At 34.8% G+C, this 27,309-nt stretch overlaps 4 protein-coding genes across 14 annotated transcripts; 2 read left to right on the forward strand and 2 right to left on the reverse strand.

The window, feature by feature from the left end:
- Window positions 1–283: 283 nt before the first annotated feature.
- On the reverse strand, window positions 284–5,414 carry LOC143303617 (venom serine protease Bi-VSP-like). 3 transcript variants are annotated; one of them, XM_076624591.1, is made up of 11 exons: window positions 5,124–5,414; window positions 4,688–4,739; window positions 4,419–4,616; window positions 4,161–4,256; window positions 3,935–4,089; window positions 2,730–3,606; window positions 2,110–2,653; window positions 1,447–1,897; window positions 1,103–1,371; window positions 923–1,019; window positions 284–760 (listed from the first exon to the last, which is right to left on the reverse strand). In XM_076624591.1, the coding sequence occupies exons 1-4, from the start codon at window positions 5,142–5,144 to the stop codon at window positions 4,177–4,179; spliced, it is 351 nt and encodes a 116-aa protein (XP_076480706.1). In that variant the 5' UTR covers window positions 5,145–5,414; the 3' UTR covers window positions 284–760; window positions 923–1,019; window positions 1,103–1,371; window positions 1,447–1,897; window positions 2,110–2,653; window positions 2,730–3,606; window positions 3,935–4,089; window positions 4,161–4,176. The 3 variants fall into 3 exon arrangements, with proteins under 3 accessions (XP_076480706.1, XP_076480705.1, XP_076480704.1); XM_076624590.1 differs by having other exon boundaries at window positions 2,090–2,653; XM_076624589.1 differs by having other exon boundaries at window positions 1,447–2,653.
- Window positions 2,776–15,062, forward strand: LOC117165396 (omega-amidase NIT2-A-like). Of its 2 annotated transcripts, none has more exons than XM_076624588.1 (4): window positions 2,776–2,856; window positions 7,505–7,689; window positions 8,075–8,243; window positions 11,470–15,062. In XM_076624588.1, the coding sequence occupies exons 2-4, from the start codon at window positions 7,606–7,608 to the stop codon at window positions 11,499–11,501; spliced, it is 285 nt and encodes a 94-aa protein (XP_076480703.1). In that variant the 5' UTR covers window positions 2,776–2,856; window positions 7,505–7,605; the 3' UTR covers window positions 11,502–15,062. The 2 variants fall into 2 exon arrangements, with proteins under 2 accessions (XP_076480703.1, XP_076480702.1); XM_076624587.1 differs by lacking the exon at window positions 11,470–15,062 and adding an exon at window positions 8,518–8,887.
- A 2,921-nt stretch (window positions 15,063–17,983) lies between these two features.
- On the forward strand, window positions 17,984–23,656 carry LOC117162450 (katanin p60 ATPase-containing subunit A-like 2). 5 transcript variants are annotated; one of them, XM_076624580.1, is made up of 8 exons: window positions 17,984–18,508; window positions 20,279–20,349; window positions 20,774–20,963; window positions 21,053–21,341; window positions 21,518–21,686; window positions 21,745–21,857; window positions 22,071–22,270; window positions 22,421–23,656. In XM_076624580.1, the coding sequence occupies exons 1-8, from the start codon at window positions 18,036–18,038 to the stop codon at window positions 22,779–22,781; spliced, it is 1,866 nt and encodes a 621-aa protein (XP_076480695.1). In that variant the 5' UTR covers window positions 17,984–18,035; the 3' UTR covers window positions 22,782–23,656. The 5 variants fall into 5 exon arrangements, with proteins under 5 accessions (XP_076480695.1, XP_076480698.1, XP_076480696.1 ...); XM_076624583.1 differs by having other exon boundaries at window positions 17,999–18,508; window positions 21,593–21,686; XM_076624581.1 differs by having other exon boundaries at window positions 17,999–18,508; window positions 21,062–21,341.
- Window positions 23,657–24,004: 348 nt separating this feature from the next.
- LOC117162451 (survival motor neuron protein-like) lies at window positions 24,005–26,719 on the reverse strand. Of its 4 annotated transcripts, none has more exons than XM_076624585.1 (6): window positions 26,675–26,719; window positions 25,375–25,557; window positions 25,135–25,249; window positions 24,450–24,747; window positions 24,250–24,329; window positions 24,005–24,181 (listed from the first exon to the last, which is right to left on the reverse strand). In XM_076624585.1, the coding sequence occupies exons 1-6, from the start codon at window positions 26,702–26,704 to the stop codon at window positions 24,123–24,125; spliced, it is 765 nt and encodes a 254-aa protein (XP_076480700.1). In that variant the 5' UTR covers window positions 26,705–26,719; the 3' UTR covers window positions 24,005–24,122. The 4 variants fall into 4 exon arrangements, with proteins under 4 accessions (XP_076480700.1, XP_033200217.1, XP_033200218.1 ...); XM_033344326.2 differs by lacking the exon at window positions 26,675–26,719 and adding an exon at window positions 25,738–26,003; XM_033344327.2 differs by lacking the exon at window positions 26,675–26,719 and adding an exon at window positions 25,747–26,002.
- Between the last annotated feature and the right edge of the window lie 590 nt (window positions 26,720–27,309).

The raw sequence follows: 27,309 nt of genomic DNA on the forward strand, positions 1-27,309 counted from the left end.
GTTCAATCTGAAAAGAAAAATAACTTATTGACATCATTCATTGATACGAGATTCAGAATGTTTGTTTTGTCTTGCAGAAAAAGAAGGCAGCCCTTTCTTTTAATGTGAAATAGAAAGCGAAAATTTGAAAACAGATTTTTTGGAAATTTACTTGCAAATATCGTTTTCAATATCGTGATTTTCTTCCCAATGGTACTGTACTTTCAAATTTTCCAGTATCCCTCTAAAAACAAAAAGTCGAACCTCGTTATTATTAACGTAGGCATTACAAGGAAGAGAAGTATTAGAAAGCAGCTCCTTTTTATTATGGATTTCTTTATAATCATGTAAATAAGAAATTCCGGAAATTTTTTCCTCAAGAATTTAATTCTTGTGTTTTGATTGATAATTATTACACTGCATACTAACTTTTCGCATACTGTTCGCGTCTAACAATTTCCTAATAATAACTACTTCAAAATTACATATGTTCTTGCACGAATTCAAAAGTACGTATGATACAATTACAATTGATTCTAAAATAATAATTATTTAAAGATATTAAGATACTAATTAAACGTTTCACTATATTTCAAAATCTGGAACAACAAATTTTTATTTATAAAAAATGAAACTGTGGTTATATATTCTTTGTCATGATGCTATTTCTTATTACCATGTCGACATTTTTTAAAATTCATTTTGTTATCTCTACGCAATATGAAAATTCATATACTGCTTAATATTTTTTACATATTATCCATCCACCGCATGATATCTCCTGAAAAATCAAAATATTAATGTTATATTATTACAATGCTTCTTAAATTTCAATTTTTGACAAATTTGAAATCCAATATATTTTGCACAATTATTATTTATCAAAAAATTCTAAGTTAGTAACTTTCTTTTCAAATGGCAAATAACATATACTTTGACTTACCTGTAACTTTTTGCTCCTAATCATCATTTCCTCTTATAGAACATCATTATTGTTCTTATAATTACTACCAGTGTCATAGATATTGTAGCAGCTACAACTGAATTAATAGAAAATGATAAATAACTGTGTATAACACTAACACATAACTGTGTATAACAATGACACATAACTTTTACTTACATATCAGTCGATAAGGGATTACTGTGATATCCTGTTGATGTTTCTTAAGGCACTTGATTAGCTGCGATACGGTATCATTCCTTATGGTATACTGTAGATAAGTATTTTAGAAAATAACAAGAATAAATCTAAATTATTCAGAGGTTCCAGTTTCGGCTTAGACATAAATACAGGACCATTTGCAAAGAAGAAAGGGTGCGTTTCTACAGCCTCGTTATAGTAACCATGAATACCAATCTCTGAATTACTGGTTACTAAACATAAATATCCTATAAAATTTAATATATTTCTTTAATTTTTAATACATACATGAGTTAGTAGTTCTAAATTATGAATCATCCTACCTGTGATATTACACTTTTCCTTATAATATCATCACTCAAGTGAACAACATTAAGATCATGTAAACCATGTCATCCTATCTTACTGTGAAGATACTTAGTTATGTTATCTAACATTATAAAAATATCATCAAATTCAAGTCCTTTTATTCACATCACATGGCCACGGCGATCTGGTTCTTCGTTATATAATGTTCTAAAATTTGTCGTATATATAGGATGTACAAACCGTGATATCAAGGTATCAGTTCTTCCTTCCCAAGGGACAGTTTCATTAAAATTCTGATAGAATTAAAAATTAATTATTAATATTCTAACAATCATATATGTTAAATACATTATAGTCAACGATATATACCTGAGCGAATGTAGGGGTGATTCCTTGATAATTATAAATGTCATCAGCCCACATCATTGTGCCACTTCTTTGTACTCCAGCCTCTAGATTAACAGCCTAAACAAACATACAAAATTTTATAGAAGCTGTACAAAATATAGTATATATGCGCAATATTGAAGCGTTCAAGGGGATATAAAGGTAATGTACATCACATACACGTGTACTCTCATGCAACAAAATACAATTAGATTTAATAGTATAAGCTCTTTTATTCATCATAATAGATTGGAAATTTAAGTGTCTTACGAGGGTGAGTAGAAAGTTACCCGCTCTGTCGGTGTAGAATTTATTTTAAGCAATTGTCAAAAAAGACATACATCATTTTTTGACATAATCACTCAATTTCTGTATACACTTTGTCCATTTGCTGAAGGACCTTCGTATTTTCTCATTAAAAAATGTTTTGGGCTGAGCTGCGAACCACGACTGCATCGTCGTCTTCACCTTTTCATCAGCTTTTTCGGCATCCATCTCGCACAAACTTTTTAAAACCCAAATCTGTCGTGCGCTATTGCATAAGCAGAGCCGTGGCTGATTTGCAAATGATTTGCCACATTATCCAGCGTCACTCGTCTATTCCATAGAGCATAAGTTCATGAGCACGTTCAATGTTGTCATCGTGGATGTGGACGGGCGTCCAGCTGTTTTTTCATAACACTTGTGCGATCTTCTTTGAACTTTTGTGCCCATTCAAACACACTTCGTGACAAAACACTTTCTCCATAATGTGCATTAAATCTTTGATAAATATAGGCATCAATCATAACCTTCGACCACAAGAAACGAATCACAGCATCCTGCACTGTTTTCCTGCAAATCACCATTGCAAAGCGCCATTACTCCAGCAACGGTCACAAACGAATTGACGTAACACAATGAAACCTACGCAGCAGCACTGAACAGATATTGACGTCATACGAAGAGTGCAGATGGATCAGTACGGTCGACAGAAGTTTTAACTATCTGGAGTGCGGATAAATTTTTACCGAGAGTCGTATAGGAATCTATAATCTGTAAGTACACCTTTGGCTGAATGGAAATTTCTCTTACATATAGTTAAAAATGCAGAAACAGTGTATTGAATTGGAAAGTGATAAAAAATAAGCGAAGTTTCGAGGTTGCATGTGATTGCATGAGTACACAGGACGTTTTTAGCGAATAAAAAATAATTTTGAAAGACACGAGACTTATCTTGTATTTTATGCACTCTCTGTGTCCGAATCTCCAGAAGCTCTCTATCTTATGAAGTGTTTTAGATTAGCCGGAAAATTTTGTATGTACATGCAAGAAGTATACGATCTAAGTGGAATATTCCATTATTCTCTTGATACAACAGAAACGAAATTTACAGAACTTCTCAGAAAGTTGGTTTATTATTACCAAATTAATAGAATTAATATACGTTTATCATCTTTACATACCTAAGTCGTGGAGGTTTATCGTGTGTAAAAAATTAGTGTCGTTTCAAAGTTACATTTCGTACATTTTAAGCCTATAATTTGTAACGTACAAAACAATGTAAATTTGAGCTGTTTCTTATCTCCACAATAAGAAAATCCAACTTTACGTTTTTTACACAATGATATTTATGGAACAGTAATATCATATTATTGCATCGCTTGGAGAATGAAGTCAAGGTACGATGTGACCCTAGTGTAAACGCTGGGATAGCCAGCTGTGCTGCACTTATAAGCGTAAGACATAATACCTATTAAATACGAGGTTAATTCATGTTGTATCAGCAGTGGTCCGCCGCGGTCAGCCTGAAAGTATCGTTAAATTTTTAATCAAAGATACTGAAATATATCGATCGAATTGTATTGAAATTATACTTATATACAGTAATAATCTTCTATTGATTTGTGTATAGAAATACTCCAATTTATAATGTACATGTTATATGTATTTTGAGCAAAACTAAGATTAGAAGGAAATTAGATTAAATACCATAATGAGGTGTGAGAAGTGGGCAAAACTATTAAATTGTGTTTATCTATTATTTCTAATGTTTAAGACGTCGATTTGATGTTAATTCGAATTGACGTGTCTTCAGATACCATATAGTTTGTAGTAACTCTGTAACTTAATTACCGTACAAGAATCCTCTCCACCCTGAGCATGTTCGGCGCATATTATATCATCAGTGATATCAGGTGCATTAGGAAATTTGGAATAAGCTATTTTGCATTCGGCGTTCTTAATCACTGGCATTTGTACTTCCATTAATGCATTACGTCGTGGTCGTCCTACGAAGAAAATAAGAAAGATATTTAAGACTGGAACTGTTTAATTTTATTATAAAATTGATATCACTTACTATATCTTAACGCTCTTCATCCAGCAACAAAGGGATTATAGCCGACGAAGTTGCTCTTTCGTAGGGGCTCTTTCGTACAAATGGGATATACGTACCCTGAAAAATAAAAGAATAAATGAAAATGCAGGAAACGAATGACCAAAAGTATGAGAAAGAATTGTACACGCTTTATGACACAATATATGTGTCCAGTAAGAAATTTCAGGATATGATACTTCAGTAATACTCAATAGCATATATATATATTTGAGGACTTACTTGAAAATGGCACCTCCTCCACCAATCTAAGAATGGCAATATTATGATTGTGTATGTTTTCTATTCCATCCATATGTGCACAATGTGCTGCGGTCAAAACATGCCTAGCCGATATCAGGGAACCTCCGCACTTCCATAGTGGTTTGTCTGGGTTTCGGGGATTACGAAAACCTAATGCAGCGATCCATGGCCAAGCGCCTAAAATGCAATAGTCATAGTTGTTAATATACATAATTTTTTCTCACATAACGAGTAACAACGATTATTACCTATTCGATATTCGATCATACTGCAGACGATAAGTACATACGTACAAGTACTCTGAAATAGAGATTTGATAAAGACAGAAATTAAATTTTTATTCCAGTGGAATACAAATTATTAAATAATTCTATATAATTTCTATTTGAACTATACTGAACTATAAAGTTCAAACGTGTAATTTCTGCCCTAACAGTTTTTGATCTCTATCCATATTATTACTCCTATATCAATTTTTTATTTCAAGCAAAAAGATACTCTTCCTAACATGAAGTAAAAGAAAGAAATAATTCAAGTTAATAAGTAAAGTTACTACCGATAAAATCATAGCATTATTATTTAGTCTAATTGAAATGTACATTGATGTGCTGTTTAATGCCTTTAAAGTTCATTCTTTGCAGTAAATGGCTTATTATTAATCGGAAAGAAAGACATAAAACGTACCAAGTTCAGCTGGTTTACCATCGACCAGCCTGGTATGAGAGACGTTGCTAAAACCACAGTATGGTGGTCGCCAAGCCTTATACTTATACACAGTTTTTATTAAAATTTCTCTCTTCTCTTTGTTTGGATCGTCCGGACAGCAAACGATCGTAACATTGCCCTGGTATCTGCACACTGATCGTCTATAAAAATCGGTGGCTGTACGGTACTGTATCTGCCATATTTCTTGCAGAGGTTTACATTTTCTGTAGTCAAGGCACCTGCCTTCTTGATTGTCCGGTGTGATACATTCTGGATTAAACAATTTTAAAACATTTATACAGTTCAAAGATGCGTAAGAAAGCGACACCGATTACTCAACTTTCGAAGTAAAAAGCCGATCAAGTCCACCGGATTGCCCTACAGACACGTATTAATCCGTAAGAGTTAGTCATCATGTTGATAATAATTATCTAAAGAAACTCACGTGAAAATATAAAATTTTAATTGATTAGATATTGTGTTAGCCATACTTAAGAAAGAAAATGAAAATGAATGAAATGAAAGAAAAGGACTACCTTCAACCTCATTTTTTAAATAAACACTTTGTCAGTTTTGCGGTAAATAAATTCTTAGGAATTCAGGACAGTTTTTAGTGAATCATTTTGTTTCGACCGTTCGCGGAGAGACGCGATCGCGGGATAGCACGTCAACGAGAGTTGTAAGTTCCCGTTACGATTAAATAATCGACGCCACGAATTGATCGATCCCCTTATTTCGATTATGATAATAAGGGTAGTTCAATGAAATTCCACAGAATTAACACAAATAAATTAATGTTTATTTCAACAACTTATTAACTAGAAAGATATAAATGGTACAAAAAAAATGTAACTGCGTTTTGGTTGATAAGTAATGCGCGACATACCACATGTGTTGACGGTTCGACTTCTCGAAAAGTTCTGAACGCCTTTCGATTTTTTTCGTTTTTTCTGGAAGGCGACCCCCAATACGTTCGGATCACGCCACATTCTTTTACGCGAGGTAAAATACGGGCCACGAGTCGACGTTTCTGGAAGTCGCCCTGCTTAATGAACCATGCGCTTGCCACTACAATGTTTGTTTGCCGGGCAGACGCGACGATCCGTCTGCGACATTATAGTGCCGCGATCGATAGTTAAGAATATGACCTATGGTAAGCCGCATGGCGTAACATTCTCCCCCCGTTGAGAGGGTACCGATCAAACTAGCGAGGTGTGTTTGAAGTTCCCATCTTATTTCGTCTCGGTGGCTAGTTGTTCGGGTTTCTCGAGATCGGGTTGAATTGGCAGTGGGACAAGCCTTTTGACGCCCCGATCCAAAATGCTCTTTGCCGTCTGAACTGTAGCTGTCCGGATGACACCATCGGCGCCTGGATGAACCTTGATAACTCGACCCAGAGGCCAATGCATGGAGGGAACGTTGTCTTCTCTGAGGATGACGATTGTGCCCTTTTGGATGCTGTGTCCACCCTTGCTCCATTTATTGCGGTTGGTTAGCTCGTTCAAATACTCCTTATGCCAGCGGTTCCAAAAATGTTGTTTAAGCTGTTGGATATGCTGCCATTTGGAGAGTCGGTTCGATGGAATGTCTCTGAAATCTCGATCACGTAAGCACATTAATGAATCGCCAATGAGGAAATGTCCGGGAGTGAGGGCTAGGAGATCATTTGGATCGGTGGAGATAGGAGTTAGCGGGCGGGAATTGAGGACTGCTTCTATTTCTATGATAAGAGTATTACGGTGTTAAGCTCATATGTTTCTGTTTCTCCACTCGCGCTGCGCCATAATATCCTTTGATATTTCCGATCCTCTGGTCGTACGAGGAATTGCCGATACATTTTCTCGATGTCGCCAGTGAGTACGTACTGATGAGCGCGGAATCTAATTAATATACAAAATAAATTGTGAATTGATTCGAGAATATAGGATTTCCCCATTTTCATGATTATCGTGATTTTTGTATAAATATATTTGTGAAGATACTAATAATTAGGTACTTATAAATTAGTATTATCAATTATTTTGCATTTATAATTCCGCCTCTAGTATAAGTGTTAATTGAAAACTAACTTTATGTTTCAAAAAGTACTAGCAAAGTCGTTGAGTAACAAGCCACTGATGCTAACACAAATAGCATTGTCGTAATTAAATATTTCTAAATATTCATTTTTCATTTTGAACCTGTAGAAACAATTTATTATATATACTATTAGCTAAGTAATTGCATATTTAATTAAGTCGAAATATAAAACTTAGTTATTTTAATAATTTAGAAAATAAAAAACTGACAAACATTTCAATTTAATTTATGGTTGGAACAAAAGACAGTTATTTTTCATTAATTGAAATATTGCAATGCAGAGTACTTTCCAAAATACGCCGAGAGTATTCCTGATGGTGAAACGAGCGTTGCTTCATCGAACGCAGCTAAAGAAAACAACATCTATGTAGTTGGTGGTACGATGCCTGAAATAGAGGGCGATAAATTGTACAATACCTGTACTATTTGGGGTCCCGATGGAACTTTGATAGCAAGACACCGAAAGGTAAGTAATATATTCCTTTATGGCTTTGAATTTGAAAATATTGGGGTGAAGAAAGTGACTCTATCTAGGAATAATTTAGGAATATACATATGTACATACGTATACTATAACCAATTCAATAATTTACGGTTTATAAAATACGTTATGATACGGGAAACGCCCATTTTTGTTGTAATGTATAATATAAATTTTTCACATACGAAAATACTTATTTTTTCTCCTTTTTAAACATTATTAAATGTTAAGATTTTTTAATAAAAGAAAGTGATAAAAACGCTGTCAGTTATTAAATAAAAAATAATTAAAGTTTAGGAGTTGGTAACTTTGATATTAAATTACAAAAGTTGCAGCAATAGAATTAGCGACTACATTTTTATGTTATTAGGTACATCTATTCGACATCGACATTCCTAATAAGATTACTTTTCGAGAGAGTGATTCACTCAGTCCTGGTAACTCCCTAACGACGTTCGATGTGAAGGGCTGCAAAAAAGGTATTGGCATTTGCTATGATATTAGATTCGAGGAAATGGCACGCATTTATCGGAACAAAGGTACAGTAACTTAATCGATCAATACTTAACTAGCAAAAAATTAAATATCTTTCTTAAATATATTCTATATAAAATTAATATAATCTGTAACTCTGTATAAAAAGAAGCTTAATTTAAAAAACCAGTATATTTGCTGAAAATGAAACAAATAAAAGAATTAAAAGCACAATAAGAGGACTGTCCTCGCATATTCAGAAATGATGGAATGTGAACCGTGCAACTACGAAGTTAATTGGTATTCGGTGGCTTCATATTTCCTGCTTCTCTGGGTTAGGTAGCCAAATGCTGATATATCCAGCGGCATTCAATATGACCACTGGACCACTGCACTGGTCATTACTTCAGCGTTTCAGAGCGAATGATAATCAATTATACGTTGCCTGCATATCACCGGCTCGTGTTCCTTAAGCAAGTTACATCGCATGGGGACATACACAGTTGACCCATCCCTGGGGAAAGATTCTTTACGATTTGGAAACTCAAGAGAATATGGCAGTCACCGGTATCAAAAAAAAAAAAAAAAACTGGCGAACCGTGTGTTACCACAACGAGACCCGCGATGCTATTTGTCGCTTTAAATTGTGCCGCAACTCGTTTTTGAGATCTTTGCCAGGGGCGCGTTAAAATATGCTGAAAATATATTTCTGGCTTTTCTGGAGTTTAACTGAAGTACGACAAATAACGTTGTAAAACATATGTACTTATGACTTACAGAGTAATTGAGTGTACAAAATATATAGTATACAAAATAGCCAGCGATTTAGGGCTTTAAAAGATCAAAAGAAAAGAAAAGAAAAGAAAAGGAGAAAGATAATATGTTGTGGCAGTCTAAGTCGATCTAAGAAAATAGATAAAGGGAGGGAGGGGCAAAGCTAGTTAATCTGGAAAGAATCCAAGCGTCAATTTCAAGCATTTACAGAGAATCAAGCGGGCTGGTTAAAGTCGTGAGTTGAGCAATTATCCCGCGTTAGGTTCAATCAGGTTAGTCCCACGCGAAATTGATCTAACCATGCGAAAACGAGTGTATTCTGATTTCTGTCGCAGATACTTCTGGCTAGTGCAGTACCTACACGGTGGTTGTTGAAATAGCCGCTTCTCATCTATTTTCCGCAGCGCGGACATCATCCTATGATCCCTTACGACTAACGAAGTTTTCGAAGATGTACGGCAGTTTGAGATTCTACTTGAAAATGATCATGATTGCGGTCTGTGTGCCGTCTGCTCTTCTTTTTGTCCTTCCGTTAAAGACTGGTAAGTTGATACTGATTAATTATGCGATCGAAACCCTATATAATGGCTACAAAAATGCCGCTAATATAATATTCCTTCTTTCTTGTATCTGCCTGCCTCTCAGGTCGTTTTACTAATTACAATAAGTAATTTCGACATGATATATACATTACTACATAAGTTATATATAAAACATGTATATTATACCCTTGCCGACTGACTGATATGAATTTCTTTCGGTCTCGAATGCGTTAAAAGAGAGCGCAAAGAAGTCGAAATTACTTATTGTAATTAGTAAAACGACCTGAGAGGCAGACAGATACAAGAAAGAAGGAATATTATATTAGCGGCATTTTTGTAGCCATTATATAGGGTTTCGATCGCATAATTAATCAGTATCAACTTACCAGTCTTTAACGGAAGGACAAAAAGAAGAGCAGACGGCACACAGACCGCAATCATGATCATTTTCAAGTAGAATCTCAAACTGCCGTACATCTTCGAAAACTTCGTTAGTCGTAAGGGATCATAGGATGATGTCCGCGCTGCGGAAAATAGATGAGAAGCGGCTATTTCAACAACCACCGTGTAGGTACTGCACTAGCCAGAAGTATCTGCGACAGAAATCAGAATACACTCGTTTTCGCATGGTTGGATCAATTTCGCGTGGGACTAACCTGATTGAACCTAACGCGGGATAATTGCTCAACTCACGACTTTAACCAGCCCGCTTGATTCTCTGTAAATGCTTGAAATTGACGCTTGGATTCTTTCCAGATTAACTAGCTTTGCCCCTCCCTCCCTTTATCTATTTTCTTAGATCGACTTAGACTGCCACAACATATTATCTTTCTTCTTTTCTTTTCTTTTCTTTTGAACTTTTAAAGCCCTAAATCGCTGGCTATTTTGTATACTATATATTTTGTACACTCAATTACTCTGTAAGTCATAAGTACATATGTTTTACAACGTTATTTGTCATATTTCAGTTAAACCCCAGAAAAGCCAGAAATATATTTTCAGCATGTTTTAACGCGCCCCTGGCAAAGATCTCAAAAACGAGTTGCGGCACAATTTAAAGCGACAAGTAGCATCGCGTGTCTCGTTGTGGTAACACACGGTTCGCCAGCTTTTTAAAAGCGCTCTCCGACTGCGTTTTCCTCTCTTCCCTGTCTCTTCCTTTTTCCTTAACAAGCGAAATCATTTTCGCGAGGACGAGAGTACGGAAATGACGTACTGGCAATTTTGTTTTGTGATAATACAAGCAGCTCGGTTTCAGTGAATTAAACTTGGCCCCAAGCTTCTACTTATCTACCTTCCTTTCCTTTATTTTCCCTTCTATATCGGTTTTGCGGTTTTCCACATTTCCATCACAATAAACCATGTTTTTTCTAGATTTTACATGTTAGCCAATGATTCACGGCAAAAGCGTCGACTGTAAAAATATTTGTAGTTGCAATAGCAAGAAGTATGTTTTCTCAAATAGAAAATATTGGGAGCGTACACGCTGGCAAAACAATTCATGAATAGCTCGTCCTCTGCTTGTTATTTGTTTCGATACTGTTAGCAAACAAATTCATGAAACATACTGGTATAGCGTAAAATGAACATAAAAGTTTTGCGTACACTTGAGAGCTGAACTTTGGTTGTTATACGTATATTATACATATACGCACACAGTTATGTATATGTATATATATATAGAAAATTCCATAGAACTTTGAGCTTAATAACATATTAAAATCATTAACATTAAGGAGGTGAACTTTACTTACCAATTACCAAAGTTTCTTCCGCCAAATAATACATAAAAATTGAAAAAGATAATGTAACTAGTATTAACTTTTTTTTGTGTTATAATTTGAATCACTCGATTTATCCGACTGAGGATGGTCGATCGCAATCTCAATTTATACGTATTCTCATCGCATGAAATAGATCACATGAGGGATTTTCAAAAGTCGATGGAATATTAATCGCGATTAATTATTTGTAGGTGTATTCTGTGCGGCTAAAGCAGTCACCTAATGAATTATTGAGTACCAGGAATGTTAGCGGTAAACAGGATTGCGGCTATGAATGATTCTCTAATGTCTATATTAGAGATGAATTTGATAATTTATCCTCATAATATGCAATCCGCTTTTAAGTGGAAATCATAATTAACAATTTCTGTTTGATTAAATATGAAGAGCAGATAAATCGATACGCTTAAATCAATATTAGAATTTCTTAACATTTTTATCAAATATTTTAGCACTGTAAAAGCGTCGTAGTAGAGAAATATTAGGTTGTTCCAAAAGTTTCTTTCGTTTTATAAGAAAGTAATAGATGTACAACATTTTTCGTTTTATATTATTTTATTGAATTACGTGTGATCCACCTTTTTCCAATTTAATGTAAAATAATATAGAATAACATAAAACAAAATATGTTGTGCATCTGTCATTTCTTTATAAAACGAAAGAAACTTGGGACAACCTAATAGGAATTTACTTTTATTATCCATTATAAAAATGGATTGTTAATCCTCTAGGAGATACGAACAATATAATTACAATTAATAAGGAATAAGCTAGCATAACTTAAACCAGCTTTTGCAGAAAGCTATTAGCTAAAGATGTTTATTAAACAATGACAACATGAATTTTCTTAAGTACCCCATTTGGTACTTAATCTACTTCGTAAGTACCGTGTGTCCTAGCCTTCAAAGGATGCAATTTTAACCAGAATGTTTCACATTACTTACCCGTATTATTTCCTTGTAATATAATTTATATTTACATTATCTACGTTACGTTACATTCTACGCGTCAATGTAATGTGATTTTTATTTCTAATCGAAGTTATTCAAAATTTGTAGTATCTCAATAAAAAATTAACAGCCTGCAAAAACTTCACAGAAGCATTAGTATCTTCGAAACTATTGAATTCAAATGGCTAATATTCCTTAACAATATGCACTCGACGACGTTTATCGAGAGAAGTATGTGGCGTAATAGTTAAACTTTCAATTCATATACATATATCGTTTATGAAAAAGTAGTCATTCTGCTTTTGTGATCTGTGACACACTATAAATTCTCATAAGCTAACTAACGCCTAATCTTCTGTAACGTATTAATATAATATAGGTATGTATATCTCGACTTTGAGCAACCAATTGGTGCTAAATAAGCTTTAGTACATACTTCTTACACATAACAAAAGACCAGTTAACATCTCTGTTCTTAAAAGAAAAACGAAAGAAGCTCTGAAAAGCTGCAGAGTTCAGGTCGAATAACACCAGCTCAGATAAATGACCCTCTAACTTACCTTTGTCCTCATCGACGTCGGTGATTTTAAAGCTAGTTATAAAGTGCACTTCTCAGCCAGCGTCCACGGCAGTCAATATTATTTAACGGGTCTTAACGCGATGTAAAAAGGGAAAAAGGAGGAAAGAAAGAACAGGGAAGCAAAGGGAAGAAACGAATTTTTCATTTTCTCGAAACTGGATCAAGTTTCAGGCTGCTCGCCAAAGAGTCTGTAGCTAACGAGACAAGATTAGACAAACCACGCTTTAAAATTCCCACAGAACTATAATAATCCTCGAAATCAATACGATTCGTCGATCCATCGCCTGATTAAAAAATGAGATAGGATGAAGCTCACTAGTCGGCCTTTGAACTTTCAATAGCGCTTACGGCTCGTATACTCTAGTTTGAATGCTACAATGTAAGCCAAGTCAGCTGTAACTAGCGTTCGCGTGATTGTCGCTATCTATTATTCACGCGTTACACGTTCACCAGACAAACGCGTCTACCGGTTGACATTGTTTTCTGTCCTGAGTTTCAAAGCAATTATGTTGCTTCGTGTAATCAAATCTCGCCAAACTAACGATAAGTTCTTGTTTGATCTTACACAGTTATTAAAACTATACAAGTTAAACCAATCTAGCCTAAACAAGTAATGTCGTTATATATTCTTTTTTAAATCTATATATTGTTTAATAAATCGTGGTTAGGATATAGTAGCTGACAAAAATATTCGGACAAATATATTTGTAGAAACATTTTAAGAGTGTATTATGCATAGTGGCACTATTTAATACTGTACTGTGACTATCATGGTCGTGTTGGTATTATTCGAAACTAATCTGAAAATCTGTATGGAATTTGTAAGATATTTAGTACGAGTACTGTGCATTACTGATATGTACACAACCGAGACGAGATAACGAAGGTACTGCTCTCCATCGTTCATCGCTACGCGTTGCTAATAGCAACGTATAATGCATATATATCTCGCAAAAACCATAAAAGTACCCAATGGAACCACGTTTAATATTTGATAATAATGTCCCATTACAGTTTCGTCATTTTCAATTAATTAAACACGACCCTCTCTTTAAAAATTAGAAGATAAAATACGTAATACAAATCTACTCGAAATCTTTTAAACCTTACGGACGACTACTTATGGTCTTTAAAAGCAGCAGGGATTAGCAGAATATTAACTGCGGATTTTTCTTGGACCGCAGCATGCAATATGAAATATGGTTATTAAAATGTACACTGAAAATTTCATATCCATAATATACTCGTGCTTGTAGGACCTTGAAAATGAATTCTTAACCCAAATAGTCGACCGCGATATTCTAGAAATTTTGTGAATCTGACGTCAATACCAATATGTACCGTCGTTGTGCTATTATTTCGTGATAAGCCGTATTGATTGCACTTCCATTTCACGGAATTAATTTTTCCACACAAAAAGTGATAACGATAATCGAAAAAAGAAAAATATACTACCACTTTTCGTATCAGCATACACAAGCGCACTCGATTTTACACGAGTATACAATTTGCAAATTCGACGGAACGATCGGATTTAATTATTTTTTCGATATTTCAGGCATCAAGTTTTATTTACACATCGAACGTTGAAATACGGCGAAATACAAAATGTACAAACCACTCTGGACATTAATTAACTTTAAACGTTATTGATTAATTAAAGAAACCAACCATTGTGTTGATTTTTACATTTTGAAAAATTGTTATCCACTTTTGCTTTGTTTAAAAATTGAAAAAAAATACTTTTATTGTAAGTCACGAGTATTTCTTTTATTTATTTAAACTTTAGATCAAATATTACAATTTATAAATATATCATTTATTTAGATATACTTGTAATATCTGTTTTATAAGTTTGTACATCCATTTATCTATTTATCTATTTTATTTGCACATAATCTTTATAGACTGATTTTGTAAAGAATAAAAAATTGTGATTCTATTTAAAAACGATCGTGTCAGACTCAAGTGATAAGCGATATATATTTCAGCGATATATATATATATTCAGATTTCACCATCACATAAACGGTGCTATTGGAAACGTTTCACAATAGACGTCTTATAAGCGCCTGCGATGTCCGTCATATGTAAAGCTATACCACTGAATCACGGCCGCCATTTAGTGATTAAGGTCGATCACTTAGAGTTGTTAATCCGACATAATGGCGAGCAATACATCGAAGACATTATTGGAAACACAGTTACAGTTTAATTTCATTGAGCTTATTTGCAAATAAATGTGTACAATATATTTTAGAGGTTTTAAATATTATTGCTGACTAAACGTCTCGTCTGCGCATCATCTTTCTTTAACTTTTTTTGCATTTTCTTATCGTCGCATGAAGACGAAATGCGTAAATTTTATTATTTATTTAAACATTACTATATTGTGCTCAAAGTAGCGGAATATCGTTCTATTATCAATATATGAAGAACTAAAAGAATTAGAAAAGAATTAAAAAAATATGTAGTTCAATCAATACTTCGTGTATTTTTCTATCTCCACAAGACAATATCCGGACCAGTTACGCTTACAGTATCAACAACGATTTGTCCAGCCATACGGAATAAGTCGTACTCAGTAGTTTAAAAGTATTAACCGCACGAACTCCAGAAACACTTTTGAAGTAACTTTCGAACCAATAAATCCCCGAACTAAGAACTGTCATATTTCGTCTCTATTTATCGAATATTGCGAGAAAATGCAAAAAAAAGAAGTTAAATAGAAAAAGTACTTGGAAACTTAAAAGAAAAAATCTCGAAAAATCTCTTAATACTTTTTACTGTCGTCTTGAGACGCACCATATGTTAAGCTTCTTCGTAGTTACAACTTTTACCGCAGATGTAACGAACTGACAAATGCTTTGAATGGCGCGCGCGCGTCAACGCCTACACTTAAATTTTAAATAAATGTTTTTAAATAAATGTTTAAAATAATACATTAAATGTATTAACTTTCTTGCGCAATTTCATTTAATTTCTTACGATATGGAGGGTTTAATTACGTTTAAGATATCTATTTGAATCTTTTAAATTCGAAGTTTTTTAAAAAATTACCTTAAACTTTATAAAATTAAATCGTTTTTCCACTTTGTTGTATCATAAAATAGTTACTTAAATTCAAACCTTACCGTCGTCTTGAAATATTCTATATTTTCCTCGTCTTAAAAAATCTCCCTACAGAAAGAATAAAGAAGAATAAATTCCCATACGTTAAATTTCGCGTGATTGATGGAATACATAACGATAACGAGAACTAACTAGCGACAATAAGCAACCATTAGCAAGACAACTGGCGACTATAACTGTCGTCTCTATGATGTATGGCGACTAAGGAGAACAGCCAGCAACTACGGATTACATGTAACAACCAACTGCCCCACTTCTAAAAGGCAACTAACTTGCAAACCCTTTGATGGTTTCTGTAGCGTGATATACCCCTTGAACGTGGTTAAAGAATGTGGTCGCCGCTGGACGGCGGTTTGACAGCAGAGCGATCTCGCCAATTCAAAGCTTGACATTACAAACTACCGAGAATCATTAGGCTCGTTATCGAGCATCTAGCTTTCAGAAGGTGCTTTATCATATGATATGACTTCACGGTATTTTTATAGCAAGAAGAATGGCCAACCTCTAACAAAACAAATTTTTACTAAGTGCTGCATGTGAGCTGCAGGCCGGCCTACTAGGAAAATTTGACGAATGAATAAACTAAAATATATACGAATATATTCGTTATATCATAAAATGCCCGCATTATGTTCTCTAACACCATAGAGGAAACTAAATTTATATATTAAAAAATTGGAATACCTGTTATAAGAGAGTTAATTAAATTCTAACCTATCGATGACTCCATAAAAACCTTTATTTCCTAAAAATGTATATCTTCCAAATTCTCCTTAGAAAGTCTCATAGAGAAAATACGAAACCTGAAAAGTACATCACGCTGATGCCTCGATCAACCCTCGTGCTTCGCAGTCCATGTGTCCGAGCGATGAATTCCCTCCAAACAAGGAAAAACCAAAGGGAGGTCTTCTTCGAAGGACGTGAGAGGGTAAGGGAAGCAACGGGAACGATGATCACGCGATATACTGGCGGCGTACGTATAGAACGGCTGTTGCGAGAGAGTTCGCAAGAAACAAGAAGAAAAAAGGAATCGTAGGCCGACGCGACTATACGCTGTCGACGGACAAACAGCGACTGAGCCTAACTGAAACGAACTCTGTCGCAGTATGAGCACAGGCTACGTTCGCGGGTCGATCGAACACGTTCTGCGCCTTTCCTCGGCACCAGCGTCAAAACCACCCTCGACGAGCGCAACGCACTGGTGCACCTGCAATATTAACCACTGGTCTTTCCTTTTTCGCGCGATATTATATCAACACCTATGATACCATTTCAAAGACTGCAATCAAAACATTAAATACCGCATTAAAGCCATACAATAATTCGCAATATTCATTCGTAAACGTTATTGTATATGTGCTTAATTAATCGTTATTATGTTTCGAATGATTTACTACCTCATATTCCATAAGCAGATATATGGTTCATTTTCATCTCAAGTACGATATAATTTGTAACAAATATTTATAATTCACAATGTAAAATATTTATAATTCATTGGAAATATTATTCTATCACGGTATAGTGGTCAAATTTCACATAAATCACAAACATATGGTAGTCAAAAGCTATACTCACGACATGACAAATCATGATGATGTCATGAAAAATGGCGTCCGTCCATATATATTCAAACGCAACGAACAAGTTCGAACTTTTCGAGAATAAACGATTTGTTCGATAACATCTGTCGCGAGCTTCTCTTCCTTTAACGATAACAATTGACAACTAAAGCTCGAGAGGCTCATAAGGATGAACAGCGACGAGTATCTAGAAGCTATGTACTCACCTGGGCAAGGAGACTCCAACACCAAGGACGTTGGAAGTTTCGAGAAGCGAAGATGGAAACTGAAGTAGCACGTCAGGTCAACTCTGGCAACGTCAACGCCGTTAGCCGCGCTGGAAACACTCGTTCCCGGCCGATCACGAAAGTTAAGCAGCAGCGGTCACGGAGCGGTCTAGGATGGGTGACCGCTCCGTGAGGCGTTGACGAAAGAAGGAAGGAGGCGCACCGAAGCCATTTTTCCGGGACCATCCAAGGAGCACGAGGCAGGCAGAAGCCCCCAGGACACAGGACTACCCTGGGAAAACACCGATGGATCTGATATTTCTTATAGTCGAGTGGCGGCTGGCCGGTGCCCGCGACACTAGCCAGTTCGCCGATCCGGTGCGGAAATTTTGGAGAAGTTGGTGGCCCCCACGGAGTCCTGTGAGCATCCCGACGGATCTGATATTCTCTCATAGACGGATGGCAGCTGGCGGTGTCCGCGGCACCTGCCAGTGCGCCGATCCGGTGCGGAGAATTTTCGGAGAAGTTAGTGGGCCCCACGCCTGCCAGGACCACGTCGAACCAGGAAGAGGCGTCAGGGGACGGGGTCCCAGGATGACGCAGCAGGAGCGAGGCGCTGGGGGGCGTGGTTCCCCCCCAGCGGTCCAAGAAGAGCAGGACGCCTCCCTTCGACAAAGAAGGAGAGATAGACGCCCGGGGGCAACCGGAGTAATTCGGGAGAGATCCCGGGTGCATCTCGACTCAGGCGTCAGGACAGGCCACCGTGGAGGTTTTAGCCGGTAAGAATCCGGCACTACCCAGCGCCCTCTCCCCGGAGGGGCGCGGGGTGCCTATGAAGGTTTCCTCCACGAAAAAAAAAAAAAAAAAAAAAAGTCAACTCTGGCAAAAACTGCTAAAGGAAGAAAAATCCAACTAATTTGTTTCCAACAATAAAATGAAATTAATTTGTTTCACAAATTATTAACTGGATATTATTCAAAAATTATTCAAAATTCGCTTGATTGATTCACGGCCCGGACACTTGGGTCATACCATTTTGGTAATGGACGAAAATGGCAGAAGGAAGAACGACCGTTTTTTTCATATTTCTCTTTCCCCGGGAAACGAAAGAATGCCCGAGCACCTTGTTTCATTTCTTCTCGACATCAATTTCAATCTTTTTAAACGAAATATAATCTGAACGATGAAAAGTTCATTCAAGTAATGCTCCGCGCCAGACACTCACGAAAATTAAGAAGAAACACGGAAAATTCGCGAATAAAACGGATTTCTTTGTCCCAGTGAGATAATAAATCTCGTACACGTATTGGTTTTTAAAATCAATATATCCACCAATGTGCACTCGTTTAACAAGGGTGATGGAACGTGCCAAAAATCTCTCAAGACGGTCTTGGCAACGGAAGAGTCGAAAATGTCACAATTATGAATGAAAAATTCGAATAGTTGCTGATTTTACAGTCGAAACCGATAAAGAACTCCAGATATTCCCCCAATTAATTTACAATAAATTCGCGAAAATGATCGATTGCTGACGTCATTGTATTCTAGAAAGATTGTAAAACGATAAGAATTTATTGAAAAAACTTATATTCGATGATAACACTTCTAATAAGGGTACTAAGAGGAGCGATTCTGTACTCACCTTCCTGCCTCGAAGTACCGAACGCAATTAACCGTCCGCCCAGGATGGAACCGTTCGGAACTTCTGTAAGTCACTGCACGGCCGCTGCTTATGGTGGAAATGTAATAGATATAAGTACAGAGCGCGTGAGCGAACTAAAAACGCGATAGAGAAGTAGAGAGAGGATGTTCCGTCCTTGTCTAATGACGCGCACTTGTACAGGAAATATGTAACAGCGGTATACGAGCAGCGTCAGTGTCCACTAGTGTGCATGCCTGATTAAACAAGGACAGGAAGTATCTATACATGGTGTTCTCTTTCTATTTCCATGTTGCATCCATCTTACTATACAGTACACACACTCAGCTATTCTGTCATTATATTTGTGCGTTGCTTATGTGTGAACCAAACATTTCCATGACAACAAATCGTTTGTCTCTTGTTTGATGCTCGGTTTTCAACGGAGTTGAAAGAATTTTTTAAGAGAAACGTAATGGACGGGTTGTTTTTAAAGTAATAAACGGAAATTCTCGTATCCATTGAGAAACGATAGGCGATTTGAAAGTGTCACTATGAACGGTGATTTATCGATGCAAGGTAGTATGAATAAGATATTTTATAATCTGCGAAAAAAGGTAAGGAATATTCTAGATTTTAGATTTTAGAATTTCCACGTCACAGACGAGTGTGTTTTGTTATTTGATTTGTAATATTGCTGCAGTTCTCTTAATAGCTGTTCGTTTCATGCGATACTCGCACATAGTATCTATGACTTTTGCTTCTAACAATTTTTATAATTAGGCTGTATCAAATATTTTTAACGTTCGTGTTTCATGAAAACTCATGTGTAACTCGTTGAATTCGCAAATGTAACAAAAAATTACATGAAAAACCTTATATTATTGTAATGAAAAAATAATTATATTAGGAGGAGAGTCGTATTTCGGAACGTCATCGGAACATATTATACCTTGTATGTGATTATTTGGAACACAATGGGTGAGTATATTATAATTAAAATATATTCCTAGTTCCAATTCTTTTGAATAGTGTCAGTGACCAATCGAAATAGAAATCAGTGGACATTATGGAAAGAGAAGGCGAAACCAAATTTGAAAATTCGACATCGATAATTCAGTAGTTAAGAATAACTCAATCGATTATGTAGAATTACTAGTTATAAACAAATATATGAAGTATAAATTCAAATTATTCTTATCCATCTAAAAATTGGAAATTAAAAAGCAGAAGACAAGAAATTATCTTCGAGGATTTATATAGTAAATACATTCTTTTGCCTGTCTTACCTAGAGATAAAACAGTTGTTTGATGGTTATCTTATAGTGTTCAGTCATTGCGAAAAATATTTTTAATTAGTTAAAAACTATAATTAATTAAAAACTACATTTTTTTATGTATATAGACGTTAGCGATGTATTATTCCGGGAAGCTCGTCTATCTCCCGAACATCGGGTTTGCGACAACATCGATTTGGAAATTATCGTTGCAGAGTATGAAAATTATTACAAGATGAAATTTCAAAAATATCCCATATTGTGTAAGAAAATAACTGGAAGGGAAATGACGAGGGAAGTGACAAATGCAAGCAAAACGTAAGAATTTAAATTATTTAACGATATTAAACGGTATTCAACGTATTCAACGTATCGTATTCAACGTATCGTATTACAATATGATCCAGTGTTTGCAGAAGTATTGAGACAAAAGCCAAATCTGTTAGTAAACAAGCGAGAAGTGAGCCTGTGAAAGAGACGAATCTACAGCAGAAGATAACTGATGACAATACGAATCATATTAATCTCGCAATGACAGTGACGTCAATATTCCCCAATGAGAGTGATGGACGTTCATCAGAAGAGCTATTTAACGTCCCAATGGAACAATCCATGCAATCGAAGATATTGAAATGCATTGAAAAGCTTTATTCAGATAATCCGGAATTACGAAAGATTGCTGAGGACATCTCATGCGTAAGTTATTTTCGATTAATATACGTATCGTAAAGCTTTTAAACGATAAAATTCCCGTCGATAAACCGTCCAATGTATATCGACGATGACGTGATTTCAGTAACGCTTCAAATATCAAATTACGTAACACTTACTTAATATAGAGAAGACGCCATTTTATCTTTGTATCCTGACAGGAGATCATAGTAAACAAATTAAATGTACATTGGGATGACGTTATAGGCCTAGAGGAATGTAAAACCGCTGTTAAGGAGGCCGTTGTGTATCCCCTTAAGTATCATATCTTTTTTGATGGCCCGTTTTCCCCCTGGAAAGGTATTTTGCTGTACGGCCCACCTGGTACAGGTAAGATACTCGTATTCTTTTCATTTCTGTACGTGTTTACAAGAAATATACAAAACAGGGAAAACGAAGTTAGCGAAGGCAGTCGCGACAGAATGCCATTGCACCTTTTTTAACATAACTGCCAGCTCATTGGTCAGCAAATGGAGAGGCGATTCCGAGAAGTATATACGTGTAAGTTGCTTTGTCTATGTAAGTTTCTTTGTTCCTTTGTCTATGAAGGAGAGATTCTAGGTATAAAAAGATTTGATTTTATTTTTCGTCATTTATATATAAATAGAATAGTTGTTTGGAAAACGAAATGATATCATATTCTTGATGAGGCAATGAATTTAAGGAATTTCGAATATAATATTTAATGAATAATACATTTGTTAAACTGAACAGGTTTTATTTGAACTTGCCTATAGTCATTCGCCTACAATTATTTTTATCGACGAGATTGACTGGATCGCCACAAATAAAGGAGACTGTATATTGTCTGAACCTGCAAAGAGATTCAGATCAGAACTTCTTTCTAGATTGGATGGATTAGTGTCTAATGAGAATTCTAATGTAGTTCTTCTGGCTACAACTAATTCCCCTTGGTACGTATATCACGTTATTTCAATGTTTTCTAAGTAGAAAATATCGTAATATTTCTCCAAATTCCAAATATGTTATTGTGTTGTTTGAAGTATTCCTTCATTATTATTAGTATAATAGAACGATAATATTTATTGTAAATATGTTATTAGGGGCATTGATGCAGCTTTACTCAGGCGTCTCGAAAAGCAAATATACGTATCATTACCCAATGAAGTTGCTCGACTTGGTATATTCAAATTATACCTTAGCAACCACTTATTAGAAAATACAGATATTGTAAACCACATAGTAAAATGTACGGAAAGATATTCTTGTGCAGATATAAAATTGCTTTGTAAGCAAGCGTGGCTACTAGAAATAAGCCCGATATGGAGGAGACTTGAAAAGAAAGAAACACCTGTTACCACTTTGAAATATGAATTAAAAAGTTATGAAATATTAGCAAAATTGTTAAAAAAAATGTCACCTACAGTTATGCAAATAGATAAATATGATACGTGGAACAAATAAATACGCAATCGTAAGGACAGATATTGAAAAATATAAATAAATGGATTATCGTTCGAGAAATCATTCGCATGTGTGTGCATGTGTGTATGCGCGCATGTGTGTGCGCGCATGTGTGTCATGTGTGTCATGTGTGTCATGTGTGTGCGTGTGTGTGCGCGCACGCGCTATAGGCTAAGTTTAAAATGTTCGGTTGTATTATATCCTTGTATTATATATGTCGGAGATGAAAGGAAAACCGGAGCCTTCCCTTTGCAATTTTGAGGAAACCTTCTAATGCTTTAGCCTAGATTTTATCATAACTGTAATTAAGCAATTGTCATTTGTAATTGTTTGATATTTGTGAAAGCGAAAGTGGGTTCGAGGTGACAACTGGTCGCCGAACGTAGCCACGGTCACGGGATAAACGTTTTGCCTGACGAAGGTGTGGATCGGTTGTATTGTTCTCCCTAGAAATCACATAGAATTGTACTTTAGAGATGTCGATATAATGGGACACACGTTGTATTAGGAATCAATCTCCAGACAGAAACTGCCTAGTAACGGCGTTTGAATCTTTCTCGATGTTTCCAAAGAGTATACAACAAACTTTTGACAGAAATTGCCTAGCAACAACGATTGGAACCTTCTCGATGTTTCCAGCGAGCATATAACAAACAAATGCAGTCGTATAGCGAAAAAGATTTTCATCAGATATTCATTCGTGTGATCGCCTTGGAAAGTGATACATCGAGCAATTTACCGAGTGTCTCAGCAATTGTATTTTGTGTTTAAAATTATTCGACACATAGTAAAGAGTTATCCCGTTGACCGTGGATTCGTTTGAACCCCGGAACATTGTTAATAGCGTTAATTAAATTCATTATTCGTGAAACCTATCAATCGTTAATCTCATTATACGTTAAATTCATTATTCGTAAGACATATTATTCGTTCCTCTTATTGTTCGTTAAACTTATTAATCTTCAATCTAATTATTAGTTAAACTTATCGTTTGTTAATCTTATTATTTATTAAACTCATTATTCATAATATTTTGTAAAATCTTGTTTATTCGCGTAAATATATTCTCTGTTTCGGAAAACAATGGCTAATTCAAACGAAGGATCATTACGCGCCTTAAATCCTAATGATAACCCGACATATATATGTGAGTGTATTTTATCAAAAATATGTTTTTTATGTTTTCTTATCTTAGTAATTATTTTTAAAAAAGTCTTAAAGTCTTATATGAAAATAAAGCTGTTCTTTATTTCAAATAATTGAAGTAAATAAATACAATGAGTTTTATATTTTATTATATCTTATATTATTGTTATATTGTTATTGAAAAAATTGATATAATCAACAGTTCTTCCTGTTCTCTTGATTGTTTCTTGCTTGTTTCAAACCATGATAATAACCTACAAAAGAAATAACATAATCCATTGAAAATTTAATATACAATAAAATACTTATATGAAATAATTACCTGTGTAATATACCATGTAACCACTAATATACCATGACATCAACATACTTGAAAGTGCGTCTGTATCATTATCTGGTAATCTAGTACATTTTATTAAAATTTCGTATTTTTTTTCCAAATAAAATGTTAAACTTATTCCAAATTACTTATTAATATTAGAAGTATTCAGCATTCCATTAGAATTTTTAAATTGTACTTACTTGGCCATTAATTGTGGTGGTAAAGGAGGTGCAGGTGGCATTATATCAGTCATCGAATTGAAAGATGGTCCCGGTATGAAGTGATGTTTATACGCATTTGCTTCTTCAGAGTCACAATCCATTTTTTCTACATTATATTTTTTCGAATTTACATTTGTAGAAAAATTAGTCTCACAAGTCTCATCGTTCTCTTCATTGAATTTCTCTTCCAAAGCTTTCTTTCGTTGTGCTATTTGACTTTGCAAACCTTCTGATTCTAAAAGAGAACTCAACTCGACTTTCTCTGTATTACCATAGCCTAAACACAGAGTAAAAGAAATTTTTGTCATTTAATAGAATTACTGAGTGCCATTCAGTTACTGTCCTTACAGGCAATGTATTAGAATTTCCCGTGCATAAATGTATATGTATAAATGTTTGCCTTGATATATGTAGTAATAATCACTCGTCTAATGAGGAGAATTATATTCCAAGCAGCTAATAATGAACAATAAGTAACATGCATGTTTATGGTTCATGACCCTATATCCCACGGGTCTCCCCATAGACATTGACAGGTACTCCTGCCCAGTTAAGGACCTGCTGAATGACACTGTGATAGATTATGCGAAAGCCTTTACTTCATATATATATGTATTTTTAGTACATTTCTTAATTGACATAACCATCATGCTAAAGGTATTACCTACAAATTTTACAACACACGTGCCATTGTTTTCGTAAATTTTTGATATTATAGCTTCATAAATTTCTCCATCCACTGAGTATATTGCACGATAAGGTGCTCCTATGATCCATTTCTATAGAGAAAAGATGTGTATACAAATAAATATAAGTAAATAGCAAAATAAAATAATTTGCTTCTTAATCAATATATTTAATAATATTCTGTATCAAATTTGTAATATTCTATCAAAATCACAACCTTGTGTAATTTACTTGCGTGTTTAGGCTGCTTAAGATTTTGTAGGTTTTCTTTCGGTTGAGAATTTCCAACATCCATTCCCATTCGCTTGATAACTTCTTCTTTTGCTAAATTTATTGCTTTATCATATGCTTCTATTAATGCACTATCATCCCAAACATTATCATTGGCTGTGTCTGTATCCTTTTGAGATAGCAAATTATACGTTATTAATATTGATACAAGTATTTTATTATCAAACTATTGCAAATTATCATATATGTCATTTTTCAAAAATTGACTAAAAGGTAGTGGATACTGTTAATTACTATTATGCTAAGATCTTGTACTAAAATAATGTTAAAACCATTACGTTTCCATTACCATACATACGTTTCCATTTCCTCGTATAAAAAGAACATTCATATCATCTGCCATTTTAAAATAACATCATTTAAATATTGAATTTGCTTCTGAAATATTAATTTGTCTCATTTCTTTAACTCTAACACATTGTAAACAATGATGACATTATACCAACTATAATACTAAAAATCTATTCCCCATTCATTCGAAAGATTATTTTTTGAAGCAAGGTTAACATTGAATGTTCCCAAACTTCAATAACTGTATTTTACTTTCTTTACAATATCTAACAATATATTACAATACTATAAAAAAATATTGTATGCACAAGAAACTGTTTATAGCGAAATAGCAAAAGAATTAATCACATATTATAACTAAAACGAGATTGTTAAGTAGATTATATTATACTGCATATGCGTTAGTGTTCCAGCTGGTAAATATAGTTTTTATATCTGAAGATAAATAAGATTTAATTCTATAAAATTGCATAATGAATTATACATCTATTTATTACTATTCGTATTTCCCCTTAGTTGTATGTTATCAATAGCATCAATCACGAACATATAAATAAATATAGAAGAAACCGTTCGGAAATGGAAAGGGAAAAATGAACATGGAAGACAAGAAAGTTTTCTTCAGGTTTAGCGTATGCGTGATACGCTTTGAATGTCTCAGATAAAGATAAAGATACTCTGCTCATTTCTATTTGTTCCGCAGAACGAGAAATTTGTTGTCTTTCATATTGGTTTTTACGATTCAATTTTTGGGCAGTTTTCCCTAGCGAGTGTCGGTCCCTGTTTGATATAACCAGACCGTAATTTATACAGATATGTATTATAGATATATATTTGTAAAACTGAAATCAGATGAAATAAATGTTGCCTGAGGTTTTAAACGTTTAATAAAAACAATATTTCATTTGGAAAAAATGTAAGATATGTAAAATTACACATTGATCATTTTGCTGGTCTTGTATCATAAAACGTGTGGCCCGAAGAGCATGTCACGACCGGCATACTTCAAATCCGACAGACTGACGATAGAGATAAAGATGTGGCGGCACTCGGCGACAATGTATATCGCTGAACCATCATGAATGAACCATCAACATCCCAACGGTCCTTCCACCGAAGGTTCTAGAAGAAAGAGCACGTGGCAACGATCGCGGACGCCTAGTAAGTAGTCAGTCTTAGAAAGTCACGCCTAGAGTTCGGAAGTAGATTGTAAAGTGTATTGATGTTAGAAAAAAATAAAGTTTTCTTTTTTTATTTTTTTACCTCAAATTCCTTTTTTATTTTGTTATTTTACGTGACATTTTGGCGATCCTGCCAGGATAGTGAAAAGTGTTTGTTCGGAAACCAAAAGACATTCATCATCTACGGAAGATCGAATTATTTGGGACTACGGTCATCCGCAACAACAAAGTAACTATCGCGAACCAAGTGAAGTAACAATAAAAGGTAAACTGAATTCCTTTGTACGTTACCGTGAAAGAAAATTTAGCTTCAGTAGCCAAGACTCGTCTTCGTCTGAAAATTATAAATCAGCGCAATAATGTCTAAGGCAAACGAATCTCAAACTTCA

The sequence above is a fragment of the Bombus vancouverensis genome, chromosome 15, assembly GCF_051014615.1.
Source record: "Bombus vancouverensis nearcticus chromosome 15, iyBomVanc1_principal, whole genome shotgun sequence".
Classification (NCBI taxonomy): Eukaryota; Metazoa; Arthropoda; class Insecta; order Hymenoptera; family Apidae; genus Bombus; species Bombus vancouverensis.